The sequence below is a fragment of the Amblyomma mixtum genome, chromosome 3 (genome assembly GCF_055824585.1).
Source record: "Amblyomma mixtum isolate Tamu chromosome 3, ASM5582458v1, whole genome shotgun sequence".
Classification (NCBI taxonomy): domain Eukaryota; kingdom Metazoa; phylum Arthropoda; class Arachnida; order Ixodida; family Ixodidae; genus Amblyomma; species Amblyomma mixtum.
The window spans coordinates 171,814,572-171,829,390 of record NC_143014.1 but is presented as its reverse complement, the minus strand read 5'-3'; the positions used below and the strand labels follow the sequence as shown (position 1 = coordinate 171,829,390).

The following is a 14,819-nucleotide window of genomic DNA, read 5'->3' as shown; positions in this document are numbered from 1 at the left end:
AACAAAGCCTGAACTGGTATCTGCTGTACCTGTAAACCCAAAATGACTGGTGTGTCAACGATCCAGCTGCGCCAGGCAGACTGTAAGACTGGGGCCTCTCCCATTGTTTTCTAAGTAGAAGCGATTCACACCAGCAGCGGCGACCTTGGTCCAAGCTGCAATAAATTTCCTAATCGCTTCATAACACCTTATTCACTACCGGCCTCATCCATGTTCCCTTTCTCTTGGTATCCCCACTGTGACTCTAATAGAGAACAGGTTATCTGTTTTGCACGCCTCACCACGTTTAAGATGGCTAAGTAAACTAAGTTTTTGCTTTATCATCTGGTACATTGCAGATTAGGTAAATTTAAAGAAAAAGCTTGGCGTGTAAAGAGGCACCATTTCTGGAGCAACGCACGGCACGTGTCCCGTGCAAGTCCAGTTCATCAGCTTATTTTAAGCCAAGGTAGTTATCATAAAAGCGGCAGATGGCAACGCTCGGCGCTGATGTTGCGACCACGCCGATAACAAAAGTGTCAAATGTGTTCGAAAAGCACGGCGCCGCGTCAGGGCCGTTTTACATTCTGCGACTAGAACGAAAATAGCCGGCCTAGTCGGTGACGCCGCACTGAAATTTTCGGTCAGTGCTTTCACATGCAGCGCGTACCCAGCGAATTCGGTCGGAGGGACGCGCAAGGTTGATCGATGTTCGCATAGGGAACCCATGATTAAACGCGACACAGACGCTGCGCGGAATGTGTTGATGTTATGACCAGCGTATTTTTAGATGCAAGAAAATATTTCGTATGTTTTTATTAGAATAAACAGTTTTGCTTCCGCCGCGGCAACAGCTCCCACGTGACCCCACGTCACACACCGTCTTGGCGCTCCCCACTGGTCAGTCGCAGAGTGAACACACTGACGCTGCGACTGAATTCCAACCGGACGGAACTCGATCGCAGGCCGTCTGCGGTTAGACTGACGGCCCTCCCCAGTCGCAGACCGACAGAATTCGCAGCGTCGCAGGCGAAAATCGCATGCATGTGAAACGGCCGTCAGCCGCGCATTACGATTTTCGCCGCTCTGGTGACGTCATTGTGCTATTATTTTTTACTGACGACTCTACATCACAAACTGCACACTACGACAAAATGGTCAATTTATGTGAATAGCGAATGACATGATTATGAAACGAAGAAGGTGGTCTTTAATTTACCCTTACTTTGTCCGGTACATACCCTTCTTAACTGAAGCTTGAGGTCGTTGTTTGACTCTCTCAAGGATCCAGTGAGGGCCACCAGGTAATATATAATTAGTCTGTGAATAACAGGCAAATGCAAAAATCAGCCTTTAGTAGGGTACACAGCGGCAAAGCATCAAATGACGTATTTGCTAAAGAGCGAATTGTCTAATTCAAGAGCTACTTGCAGCGCCGCAGCCACGAGAACGATGCTTCGTCATCTCAAATATTTTTAGTCATTACGGCCACAAAGAAGTTTGAAGGACTGGTTTCATGCAATTCCAAGAGAACGTTTGCAAGAATGCAGGCAGTGAGAGCGACCAAAGCGTACAATGGAAGGAAAGAAAACAAAACTTTATGCTCCAGTTGATCAGTTTATCCTTCCACGGAGCAATTAAAAAATTGTGGATGTTGGACGGCGCTTCCGGAGGGTGGAGGCTTCATACCTTTGCTCTCATACGCTGACGCAGGCATTTCGCGGAATGTTCCTGCTAGTAATATCGCAATAAAACTAGCCAAAGTGATTTCACCTAAAACAACCGACCGTACTAACGAGGCTGGGCACGTCCGCAGCTCCAAAGCGTGCATAAAGCCACCGGCAAAGAGGTGGACCAAAAGAGGCAGATTTAGGTATCAATAAAAACGGCGAGATCTGCATCTAGGCGCGACGCACTGTAAAGTGAATGTGTCCGAAATAATGGCTGTCTTACATTAGTAGCAGTATCAGAGGAATCACCACCCCAGGAGACGTCAAATACTCAATAATCTTGTTCATCCACAACGGCAGGGTATTATCCAAGTATCCAGTGAACACTCTGTACGCACGAAAGTAACCGCTGAAATAAAGAAAGTTCCGGAGGTTAGGCCTATGAAACACGATCAGACGTAAATCTTGGTTCTAGGTCCTTTAGTTTTTAGACATGCAAAACTTCAGAGTTCCGCTTGCACACTGTGCACAAAAGTCCATGCACCTAACGTGGATTTAAGAACCCTAGAAGATCACCCTTAAATACGTCCAGTGGCTTTTATCAGCAGTTCCCTCGAGGAGTAGTAATCTTATTTTGAGCATAAGTCAGCCAGCACAAGACGACAAATAAGAGCATCAGTTCAGTTTTTAAAATAGAATGCAGTCAAACCTCGCTTCATTGAAACGGTTTATAACGGATATATGACTATTCCTATGGGAAGCTCTCAAAGAAGCTCATGTAATTAAAACCTCGTCTCTTCGAAATAAATCTGGCCTACAAACGAATATAACGGTAAAGTTTTGACGCTGACGCGTACATCTTCGCCTAAACTCAGGCAACTCGGGCACACGTCCTGTTGAACGATGTCCCGCGTAGAGGTTCCACGCGGTCTTCTGCGCCTCGATAAATCTGCCAAGACCACTGGATTTCTGCGGTTTTTCAACCTTCCTGTTGCACGAGGCCCGATGCTAGCCCGCTGTGCTTCTTATGTGCCGTGTGCAGTTTAGTTCGGTTTCGCTGCCAGGTCCCGACTTACCATTCAATTTAGTCTCCACCACAAGACATTTCTGTCATGTGGTGAAGCCATAAAAAAGCCGGTGTTACGATCAGGGTGCTTGTGCGTCATGTGGGGAAGCCATAAAAGAACAATGGATACTTCCAATGGAATCGTCACCGCTCGCAGGTTTTTACTGCGGTCCGTGTGGGCTTCAGCGCCTAGAAAACGAGACTAGTACTTTTGATAACGTTTCTTCCTGCTATTCACAACCTTATTCCTTAAGAGAGCCTTAACCACACGCACTGAGTGCCCCCGACGCGGCCAAATATCGGTTAACCACCAGAATATATCGGCTTCGCCAACCAGACGTTTCTGCCGCGCCATGCATGCACTGGAGCGCCTAGAAAGCAGGTCCTGGGGTATAATTGGCGTAAAGGACTGGGGAAGATCTATTTGAAAATATTTAGTCCCTTTTTCTAAGTGCTCAAGATTATATGGGCAGCAGTAAAATCCGGCGCGCGGCACCGAAATTGCCGAACCCTTTTGCCAGTACCCGTTTTGGATGGCTTCCACGAATGATGCAGGAGCATGCTTGCGCAACGGCGCCAGGACACATCAACGACGCACTAAACGTCAGCTGTGCTGTCCTATGTCCACACGGTGGTAGATAAGCTCCTTGGCATCTAACGCTTGCGACCTAGGTCACCTATGGCTATAAAGAAGCAACGGATATAACGAAGAAATTTCGGGGTACTTTCGACTTTGTTATAACGAGGTTCAACTGCAAGTCATGCTTTAACATATGCTGCTGTATTGAAGTGGTAAGGTAGAAAGCACCTTTCTCGTAACACTGTGCTTCTGATGGTCGTCCCCTCATTCTGTAAAACAATGGTGACCTCATCAGCTGCGTTTTAATCCACCACTTCATTTCATGTGGTTAGTGCACAAAGACCTGAACACTCTTGAAAGGAGGAACGGAATAGTTCATCTAGCCTGCTTACCAGAGCGAAAATGTGATCCAGAATCGACTCAAGGTACTGAGAAAGAGGTTAACGAAGAGGCTGATCCAACTAGAAGAATTATCTGCATTAAAGCCTTGAACATCTTAAAAAGCTTCTTTGTGATTCCGGGGTACTCTTTATATGACAAAGACAATTGTAGAAGCTCGCAGTTACAAAAACCAGCTTAGCTGGCATAACAGGTCTTCATTTTCTTTGTTTCTCTTCTCTTTTTATCACATGGTGTGCCCTGTGACCGATTCGAGCAACAACAGAGGCGTGACATAGCTTAAGCTAATGAAAACATGCAAAAGATGCAAAAAGTAGTAACATTTTATTAGAATTGTTACATTAATGCGATCTTGAGCTTAGCGTATAAGTACGCCGCGGAAATAACTTCAGTGGCTGCTTTTTTTTGTTTTTTGAGGATTTACAATGTTGAGTACATATGTCATGACAACAAAGACTTGCTTCAGGTAGGCAACCCTAACTATGAGTACAACTACCTGCGCTAGCATAATCGGTGGGCCACTATGACGCAGAACCTGCATTCGGTGTATGTTCATGATGGAAAAGGTTGCACAGCATCATTACTTGAAACCGGCTTCGGCTGATCACTGTGAGCTACATGCGACATCTTATGCATGCAGAGTAGAGAAATCTTTATATTGTCCGTTTGATCCGGGATGTGAATGTTGCGGATACAACTCGTCGTGCACGTTACGTGTAAAATGAAGTATCACAGCAGTAACATAGTGTAATGTATAAACAGCTAAAAAAGGGGGCGCAAAAAAAGCGTTTTTCTTGCTTTCTTTTTTGAGCCTCGCAGATTAGTACAGGCGAGCTTTGATAGAGTTCCGGTCGCGTCCACATATGTGGACATAGCGCACGAAAGGGTTAACATCGAAGGGGGGAGAATCCCCAGTAAATGTAGATGCCATTAATACGCGTAAAGCCTAGCGCATGGCTATTTAATTTATTTTCCTTAAAACAATTCTCATTTGGGCATTAAACAGTGTTCACGGCACAAGATAGAAGAAGGCCTAGATGTTTCCTGACTAGGGCCTTCGCCACGCATGACGTATTTGTGACATGCACAGGCGACAGCTGCATGGGGAATACACAGCAACGTGATAGGAACAAAATTAAAAAAAATTGTGTACAGTCAGAGCTTCTTTTTCGTTATATCTCACCTGAAAGGGCCGCAATGCCACGACGGCTCCAGCCAAACCATGGCGTAGCCCACAGGCAAAGTGCACACGAACAGCATGATGAGCAGAAGCATGAAATAAAAGTTGTTGGAGCCAGAGGCCTTGAATACTGTCTCGTGAGGGATATTACACGTTAGTACTGCCCAGGAGCGAACATACATCATAATGCAGAGCTTCACAGTGTTGATTGCGGGGAGGCCAGGCGAGAAAAACATGCCCATCCTGCGCAAAGTAACATCGCACGTGAAACTGAAGCCAAATGCCCAATATCTGCAGGTTGCAAGTTTCTGAATTTCGCATGCTATATCAGTAGTGACGTACTGCAACGGAGTAAATTTCCACTGTTCCAAACAACCAACTCTGAGGAGAGTACCACATAAGTATGTGATCGCAAGTACTGGATAATTTTTTTAAAGCCAAAGTATGCCCCCATACAGCCACAGCATATGTATATATCATGCACGAACACAGCTGGTACTAAATATACAGCAAACCAGCGGCACATAGTGAATATGTTGATGTATAACGCAGATGTATGCCACGATGGTGTTCTTTTCTTCCTTTAGTTCATTTGAGAACTACTGTTCACAGTGTATAGAGGTAGCTGACTCTCTATTGGAGACTCAAGTTCCGCATGTCTTTTTCTATTCCTAACACACACACTCACCACGCCAGATAAAACTAATTGTCAACTTTAGCAAGAAGCGGATTACAGTAAAAGATGAAACAACCGCAGCACAGCGGAAATCCCTAAAACTTGAGGGACGTTTAAGCTACGCCTTTCGAAGTACAACGTGATAGCGCTATCGGGTACCGTTCGCATCGCCTACTCAACACTCACACAACGACTTGTTTTATTATTACCTAATTCCTAATTGGCATGTTAATAATTACTATCGTACGCATCAGCACATCTCTCTAAAGACGCGGGTTCGATCCCAGCCGAGGTGGTCGCATTTCCATGGAGGCGAAATGCTACAGGCCCGTGTGCTGTGCGATGTTAATGCACGTTAAAGAACCCCAGGTGGCAGAAATTATCAGGAGCTCTCAACTACGGCATCCCTCATAGCCTGGGTCGCTTGGGAAGTTAAATCCCATAAAAAACAAAAGCCAAACATCGCTCTAAAACACTTCAAGTTAACGACCACAACGCATTCACTATTCCACTTTTATTCAGCTCGAGCCAACGAACCCTCGTCGCCAACGGGTAGCTTGCCCGTCTCGCAGTCAGAAGTTCCTTGAGTCGATTTCCACCCAAGCTAAAATTAACCAAATTTTCTTTCCGGTCGAATCAATTTCCTTTGGCTACAAGAACGTATCGGAGAAATTTGGCGTCAGTCCGAACAATATTTGATCTGTTTCTCAATTTTATTAATCCTTTGCTTTAATCGGGATTGTTCGCTCACGGCTAACGACGCTGACTCCGGCTTATCTGCAACTCGGGACCTTTAAAGCCAACACGTTAGTACTGCAATGAAGCTGGTTGTCAGGGTTCAGGTTTCAGAGAGCGACTTGGTAAAATATGAACCGGAAGCCATTATCTACTGCTTTGAGCCCAGCTCTAAGCTTATTGTGAGTCGCCTTTATTCAAGACACGCAGACTATTTAGAAGAGGAAAAAACTAACGCCTCCAGGAAATTTAGAACCCGCTACATTTATGAGTAGATCTTGGTATATGCATGCATGCTGGGAAATGGGTGTTCTTTCGTCATCACATTTTTGCGTGTTTGTCATTGGGTATTCAGGCTCACGGGATGATTACGGCAGTTTGCGGTGATTTCTTCCTAGTGACATTGCACTGCACAATAGCAAAAGCCGTACTATATCTTTAGGGAAACAAATCAGCTTAATTATTAATTTAGCGGACTCTCAGCCCTGCTTTCAAGCATTGTCGTTAATATTGTGGCATTATTTCTCTGTTAGCTTGGCTTGGAAAAAGCCAGTCCGTTCGATCATGCAGTTTTCTGGGCAAGAGTTGTGAAGCAAGTATACCTTCACGGAAACCTGTTTCATTCTTAACGAGAGACAACGATGAACAACATGCTTGCTAAACATTTGCGAGATCTGCGTTCGCAAAATGACTGTCACAAGTTTTTCTTACCAAACCATTCCTTGGTTATTCACAAGGTGGAGTATATTCTCAGCAATTTTGAAATCGCCGTATCCAGGCTGAAACGAGAAAAATATGAGAGTACAGATCACTTATTAACTGTTCTGCGTACTACAACAATACCTCAATTCGAAGTGAGGTGTCACTCTACAGCCTACGACGTATTATAAAATTCATGTAAAATTACCCTCTGAGCGGTTCTATCTCCGACCGTTATGAGAAATATGCACTTCGTGCAAATTATAAGGAAGTTCCAAATCGCATCACATGCTTACGTAGTCCCATATACTTCCTTAAACCATGTGTTGGCAGTTAGGCCTAACAGACAGAGATGCCAAGTATCTAAAACGCTCATTTAAAACTGCCTTTCGCGCAAACAAACGCTTTGCATGTGACCGTGGGCAATTTTACTACAGTTTATTGTTCCGCACTAATTAGCAGCCCTCGTATATGAAACTGTTTAAATGCAAATCTCCGTTGAGAGCGGCCAGCACTTCATTCCCTCTGCTGCTAGACAACTTATTTCAAACGCCATAAATCGGTAGGAATTTTTCCTTCGACGAAATATTTCCAGATGATAAATGTGATTCATGGAGAGACCATGCGTTAGCATTAGTGTTCCCCCTGGGTGGAGCAGCCGCTGCCGCTGACGGGCTCGGACCCTGCGAACGGGTGGCGTGATCCATTTCATCAATCATCTGGGACATGCCGTACCCCCGCTACACTCTCTCCATCTCTTGACTCTTGATGGCGACCGCGGTGTTCCCCTCGCCATCCGTCGCCTCCCACCCTCATTTCCTCTTCCCTCTCCTCTCCCCTAAAGTGGTGAGGGAGATTTCCCTCTCTCTACATTGCCTCCTGGCAACCGAGGCTTCACGCTTCAACGCCGGACACCTCTTGCTATAAAGGACGTTGTAATTCTAACACATTAATAAAAAAAAAGCTGAAAAGCAGCCATCAAGTGGTTTGTGCCCATGTGACAACATAATGCGTGCAAAATTGTCATTTACTGCGGTATTTAACGGAAGCGAATGTATGCACTTACAAACCCTTGCTCGAGATCCCAGCACCAGCAGTCGTTGGCGTATCGGACGATCAGTGCCCGAATGAAATCAGTAATAATAGTGGAAGCTATCGTCATAACAAGATCCATAACGGTTATCTTGACTATCTCCTGAAATGCATGCAAAAATAAAATTTTTCAGACATGCCGCACAACCATCAGCCCTCACAGCACTGGCACAAGTGACTGCTGCCAAGACTTAAAGCGGCTAATTAATGTGACTTGACCTGTATTCACGATAAATGAATAAATAGATAAAATAAATATATCCCCAAGTTTCACTCTGTCATATTCATTTCGAGCTAGCCTACAGTCGGAACATGCAGACGCACGCGGCAAACAATGGTGTCGCCATGCGGCATTGCTATGACGACATATTATCCAGTATGAGTTAAACTCGCAAAGATTGTCAAATATGATCTGCGAATCAGCTTGGCACTTCAATCTCCTGAACAAGCTTCACTACCGTACCCGCAAGAGACACTGCTTTAGCAATACAGGCTACAAACTAGGTAGCCTTATTGAAGTATAGATCACCTTTGTGCGAGAAAAGTTGCACAAAGGTGTTTCCTTGCTTTTTTTTTTTCAGGGAATCTTTTAGCTCTCCCCATAGGAGTGCACCCATAGGCCCCCATTAGTGCACGCATAGGCCATAATATAGCAGTGACATCCTGTTAACATCAGACATTAATTTGTCTCCTAGCCTTATTTCTAGCTGTACTGAGCAGGTCAAGTAAGTTAATTTCTCTCCCACACAGCACAAATGTATTGGACGCTGTAAGTAACAGCATCGAGGGTTTTGAGCCCTGGAGTGGCATACGAAAGCTTGACGCTAAGCTAATTAAAGCAGAATTAGCTGCTCTACCGCCGTGCTCTGGCTGAAGCCTCAGTTAAGGATAACTTCCTTACCTGATTAGCAAAGCCACCTCAGTACCATGATATCGCGCGTTTAAGATATCGTGCCTTCAACATATCTTCCTGTTGCCAGTGCTTAAGTCTGTTTTGGGGGAGTTTTATGTATAAAACCTGTATACCTGTCCAAACATGGTTTCCCAGCAGAGCTTCCTTAGCTTTTCTTTGGTGTGTTCATCTACTCTGAGGAGGTCTTCTGGCCTTAGAGGGCTGCCTGGTTTTCTTGTGCTTGGCTCAGTGGTGGTAGAAGTAGATCGCGTTGTCTCGGACGAAGTCCACGATGGGATATCGAAAGGCCCATCTGTGACACCATTGCACACAGACACATATACAACGGTGCAGTTATTCGGGTCTATTGTCGTGGCGAATTCGGTCCACGTGGGCACGGTTGTGTCATTCGGGTCGCGCGGAGTGCCCATAGTGCCCTTCCACGAAGGCGGCGGTTTTTCTGGCACCGTGCCTTGTTCTTCATCGGTTACGTTCACCGTCTTCGAGTAGTTGTCCACATAGATGACTGGCATGGAAATGTTACCATCGGGACCAGCCGGGAATCGGTATGTCCAGTTCGCCACCCCAATAACAGTAAAGTTGGCAATTCGCAGTAAGATGGCGTCGTAGCCTTCGAAGAGTTTTGCCGGTGGCATCTGAGTGGTGGTAGACTCTTCGGCTTGAGGCGTTGTCGTTGTCGATTCATTCATGAATGGGAAGAACGTTGTGGTCATTTCGTCCAAGAACGTGCCGTTTGTGACAACCAAGCTCTCAGACTGGAGAAGAGGCAGAATTCCTGCTCGTGTCAAGTTGACACCCAGTTGGAGAAGCAAGGTGCAGTTCACGGGAACAATTGTGCAGTTGCTTTGGTTGAGGACAGAAGCTGGCTGGAAAGAAAACTGCGGCCCCACAAGAGCTTCTGCCAGAGATGCAATGAATGGCTCCATTGTTGTAGCCGACACTAGTGTTTCTTCTGACAGTGTGGACGGAGCATACGTAGTAGTGACATTGCTGTCGAATATTGTGGTGTTCAGGATCGAAGGTTCTAAAAGGCCCATGTCCAGCAAATACGTGATGTTTTCTTTCATCCCTACAAGGGCTGTAGTCTGGAAAGGACAGCACAACAGAACAGTAAAAGGAGGCAGGGACCTTGGTCAGGCTTTCTCATTGCCTTTAGTTCCTGCCTTCTCTCGCATGTACGAGAAATCAATAACTCATCTCAATAAAAGCTAATAGTGAGAGCCATGAACGGGTTAAATAAGTAAAAGCCAACAACACGCGGCTACCTTCACCTTTCTTCTCCCTTTCGGTATCCCCCGCAAAGTCGATAAGATTTCGAAGTTAGAACAGTTATTCGGAGCATCACGTTAGAAAAACCACCAATGAGGCTACTACCGATCGCATATGTCACGTTTAAATGTCCAGAACGTCAACATTTCTGACTGAGACGATTCGTCAGGCATTACAAAAATTTCATTCATACAGTTAGCACCAATCAGTTTGGTACGGTTTCACCGTTGGAAGAGTAATGCCTCAAGGAGACAGCCATCTAACAAGCAATATTGTGCGACAGGAACAAGGATTATCTGAACGCTGCCTCTGAAACTCAGAACGCTGAACGCTGTTTTCGGCGATTGCAAGAAGATAGCGATGTGCTGCCTCAATAATTTTCACGCAGCTGGAATGCGGAAACACTTGGCCGATATGGCTCTTGCCTATGTATCTATATTCTATTTTTTATATTTTTACGGAGTCGTTTCAACTAGCGGTACAGTGACCGTTTTCAAGGTGCGGCGCTATTCAACTTTTGTAAAAAGCCAATGCCACTAGGCCTGAGGGGCTCCGTTCTCCAGAGAAAAGGAGGCACAATTCTAACTTTTGTATATTCAGATTTTATTCTTTTTGTGAGTTTTTTAAACAAGAAAATCGCAGAGCAGGTGATTTTTTTCATTTAACAACATCTGAACGTTTTGATGGTGCTGCGATTAAAGAATTTCAGTACACTGGAATCAAATTTAAGTAGCGAATTTTGCAGCATAAATAGCTTAGTAGGGTGGATTTTTGTGCTTGTTGGTAGTACATAGCTTCAAAACTCTTAAATTAATAAAAGAGGCCGTTTTACTAGAAATATAGTTCAGTAGGATGGCTTTTTGGGCTTGTTGGTAGTACATAGCTTCAAAACACTAACATTAATAATAGGGCCCGTTGTACTAGAAATTTAGTTCAATGGGGTGCCTTTTTGGGCTTGTTGGTAGTACATAGCTTGAAAATACCGCGGTACAGTGTCTTGAAGATAAATAGCTTGCAGAGACCTGCAAAAATGCGATGTTTACGCAGTAAACAAGGCCGGTAGACCTTGGGGCTTCTTTTGCCTCTTTGAATAAGGCAGTTGACAGTAGAAAAAAAAAACTCTTACTCACCATGCTCATGACCTTTCCAAACAAAGCAAATATAAGAGTATACAAGTTTAGCAAGTAGAGTATTAAAATTCTGGAAGGGAAAAGAGTGTTCAACCAATTAAGGAGAACGGGCAGAGCTCACTGAATCAAGCAAACTTTTATAATCAGTTAACTTCCGGTACCTAAATCCTCCCTAAAGGGGCACTGCGAAGAGAATGTAGGTGGCTTGCATCGACAGAATACAGAATTATGAAGACAAATAAACTACTCTCAAGAGGAAACGGAGGTTTTATAAGTTAGAAAAGAACAGAAAACGAAATACAGGTCTCATCATCGCCGGTCGGTTTCGCAAGTAAACTGCGTGCGTCGACATCCCAATTTTTAGCGTCCATCCCTGAGGCTATTCTCAAGCTAGAGCTATTCAAGAACAGTATGTTCACCCCTTTGCATTCACTTCAAAACAGCGGCAACCAGTCATTCTCGGTGTGGACGTCACAGGTTTGAATCTAGTGGCGGAAAATTTTGGAGTTCAACTTTCTCGCCCATAAATTGTATTTTGCTGCCGGACAATAGCTAACATACCAAGAAAAAGCCAAAGAATCAATTTTTACTGGAAAAATAACTGTATAAAGTTATTCTCAGTGTCCCTCCACCCTCCAAAAACGCCTCTTTTCCCACCCACTAACATTGGTTTTCTCCAGCTGCCCAAGTTCATTATGTGATACGTTGCAAGTAAGATCCTACTCTACATTTGTTCAGCACTGCGTCTTCCCTATGAATCGAAAAAGAATTTTGTGGGCCGATATATATATATATATATATATATATATATATATATATATATATATATATATATATATATCGGCCCACAAAATTCTTTTCGAAATTGTTCCTGAATTGTTTTTGACATATTAATTCCACTAAAGAATTCAGAATCATCATCTAATTTATGGAAATACTTTTATCAACACAGACTTTAGAACCGTCCTGCAATTTAGGACTCTATCCAAATCACTAACTATTATGTGTAGTAAAGCTTGAAACATTTAACATCGACTCTAATGTCCCATTTCTCATCACACGAAGTAGTTTTATCATGACACTTCGGAACTCTTGTTTCATTTTCACGGGGAATCAAAATGTAGTCGATGGGGTCTAATCTGCTCACTGCTTTCAGGGAAGAATGGCGGCTCTTTCTGAATACACAAACAACGCAAAAAACTAAACGCGCACAGCGCAACGCTTGTACAGGACAAGAAAAGTTCAGTCTCTTGAACCAATGCTAGCGGGTGAAGCTTTTAAGCAATTAACTTTTAGAGTTACTGCGCAAAAAAGCGATGTCTCACACACGTAGAACACCAGACATATATGGGTTAATGTAAGTTTGAAAGCATGAAAAGTATTAAAAGCTATGACAGCGCTCCGAGAACCCGAAATTTTCTCCATGTTCCATTTTAGTTATGACATTAAAGCAATCACGTAGTTCTTTATTTTTTTATTAGGAAGTGCCCTGCGATAATTGATTGTATTTCTTCTCTTCTTGCGACTTCTCTCTAGACTGCGTTTTTACTGCTGCACGTTAACGGTTTCAAGTGGTTCGTGTTTTTACACGTCACATAGCTGAAGGAAGCACCTGCCTATTGTCCAGGTTCTTGTTTCTACATGTTTAATACTTCTTCCTGAAGCAACAAACAAACACAACGCTTGTTTACACTGTATATGAGCATAACCTACCTTGCTAGCTGCCATCGAAGCTGTATTCTCGGGTGATACTGTTCCATCAATCCAATCACGTCGAATAAGTTCGGGTAGACAATAGATATCATTGACACCACCAATGTAACCTAAGCACGAGAAGCACATCTTTAGCACACCACATCTTTGTAGCGCAAGCTCTTTTCCGGAAAGCACTTTTCGGAAAGGTGGAGGAAATGAGAGAAGAATCGACAAAAAGTAACCTTGTGGCACCAAATACAACCTACCTCGTTTTGTCTATACCATGTTTTTTCAGCTTCTGGTTCTTGTGAGCGCTCTACTACAAGAACTACAGCATAGGCACTTGAGGCAAGTAGAACCAGCACTATGAAATTAGCAAGAGCCCTGAGAAACATTATTTTCCAGCTGTAATGTAAAAGCAAGAAGAAAGTCAAGATTTTTCATCTGCATAGATCCCGAGAAGGCTGCCATGTCGCTTGTGGACTTGCCTTCTCTCTTCTTTCTTTCTTTCTTTTTCTTCTAGGATTGCTTCCTGTAATATAAAAACAATATAGCGCTTTTGTTTCACGAATTTTTCTGGGCTTCAGTACATTTCACGCGACCTTCCAACAATCTATTTTTGTTTCTATCTTTTTTTTAAATGGGCTGTTGGTATACCGTCATGACAACAGCAATAATTAGGCTTCCATTTCCGGATCAATTCTTATGTTAATGGCGCCTCATACGCATACCGTAGAGCTATTGGAGACAGCAGCGTAGCGTCACTGACCTTAAAGCTCATAACCAGTGATGCTACTTTGTTGTGGGCTGTCTCGGAGTTGCCGATCATGAAGTCCCAGCCCGAAAAAAGCTTCCACGTGAATGTGCACTCGTCCTCTTTTTCCGTCATTTTGCTCTGGCGAGAATTCTCCGCCATTCTAAGAAAAAGTGCAACATCAGTAAACCGCATCATTTTTTTTTGTCACAGAAGCCATTCCACCGAGTCGGAGTACGCATTTTAAATGGGAACTTTATTTTTAGAGAGCATAAAAGAGGTACATTTTTGTTTGATGATTTTGTGATGCAGCGAAGCCAACATTCATATAGGCAATATTTTCTTGCTTTAAACAAAGGTAACAATTCACTCTCGATAATAAGCAAACGCTTTACCAGAATTGACTTCCGAAAATGTATTCAGTCGCAGAGCTGTTGCCAGTTTTTTCTACCTGATTTCTCGGCAAAGTGAAGAGAGAGAGAGAGAGTGCTGATAAAAAATTCCACAAGGTGCGGATTTCCCAGTGGCTATACGCAACTAGTCGGCACATTACAGAGACTAAAAAGGTGTGATTGCTGTATTTTGACGTTTCGCACGCTTTTTGGAATAATTCTGTTTGTCCTATGTAGGAAACCATACATTCGGCGTTTTTTTTTTATTTTTTGTCTTCATCCTTCACTGCCCACATTTGCAAGTTATTAATCATTAATTTCGATAGGTTGATGCATGAGAGCAAAGCTAGCTTTCATAAGGACTCTGAAGCGAATCTCAGAATTGGTACTTAGTTTCACGCCCAAAGATGTCTTCGCTGCTGTTCGCCCGGTTCGTTTCGTCCTATCCCTTAAGCTGTTCATTTGTTACGACGCACCAACCAAATATATTACCTCATATTTAAAGGGCACACGAGGTCCGCCCCCGAATCTGACCAAGCAAAAAACGAAGCAAGTGCATTGTGTCCAGATGGAGAGAGGCATTAATATAT

At 43.8% G+C, this 14,819-nt stretch overlaps 1 protein-coding gene across 1 annotated transcript in view; it reads right to left on the bottom strand.

Annotated features, from left to right (window-relative positions):
* The window catches only part of LOC149352708 (transmembrane channel-like protein 2), a 67,766-nt gene that overhangs the window by 19,038 nt on the left and 33,909 nt on the right, over nucleotides 1-14,819 (bottom strand). Inside the window, exons 9-17 of the mRNA XM_089575717.1 lie at nucleotides 13,853-14,000; nucleotides 13,102-13,211; nucleotides 11,389-11,458; nucleotides 9,103-10,074; nucleotides 8,051-8,179; nucleotides 6,997-7,064; nucleotides 4,878-5,117; nucleotides 1,933-2,058; nucleotides 1,221-1,299 (exon numbers count right to left, since the gene is read on the bottom strand). Coding sequence (XP_089431843.1) covers nucleotides 1,221-1,299; nucleotides 1,933-2,058; nucleotides 4,878-5,117; nucleotides 6,997-7,064; nucleotides 8,051-8,179; nucleotides 9,103-10,074; nucleotides 11,389-11,458; nucleotides 13,102-13,211; nucleotides 13,853-14,000 — 1,942 coding nt within the window. The remainder of the gene's footprint in view (nucleotides 1-1,220; nucleotides 1,300-1,932; nucleotides 2,059-4,877; nucleotides 5,118-6,996; nucleotides 7,065-8,050; nucleotides 8,180-9,102; nucleotides 10,075-11,388; nucleotides 11,459-13,101; nucleotides 13,212-13,852; nucleotides 14,001-14,819) is intronic.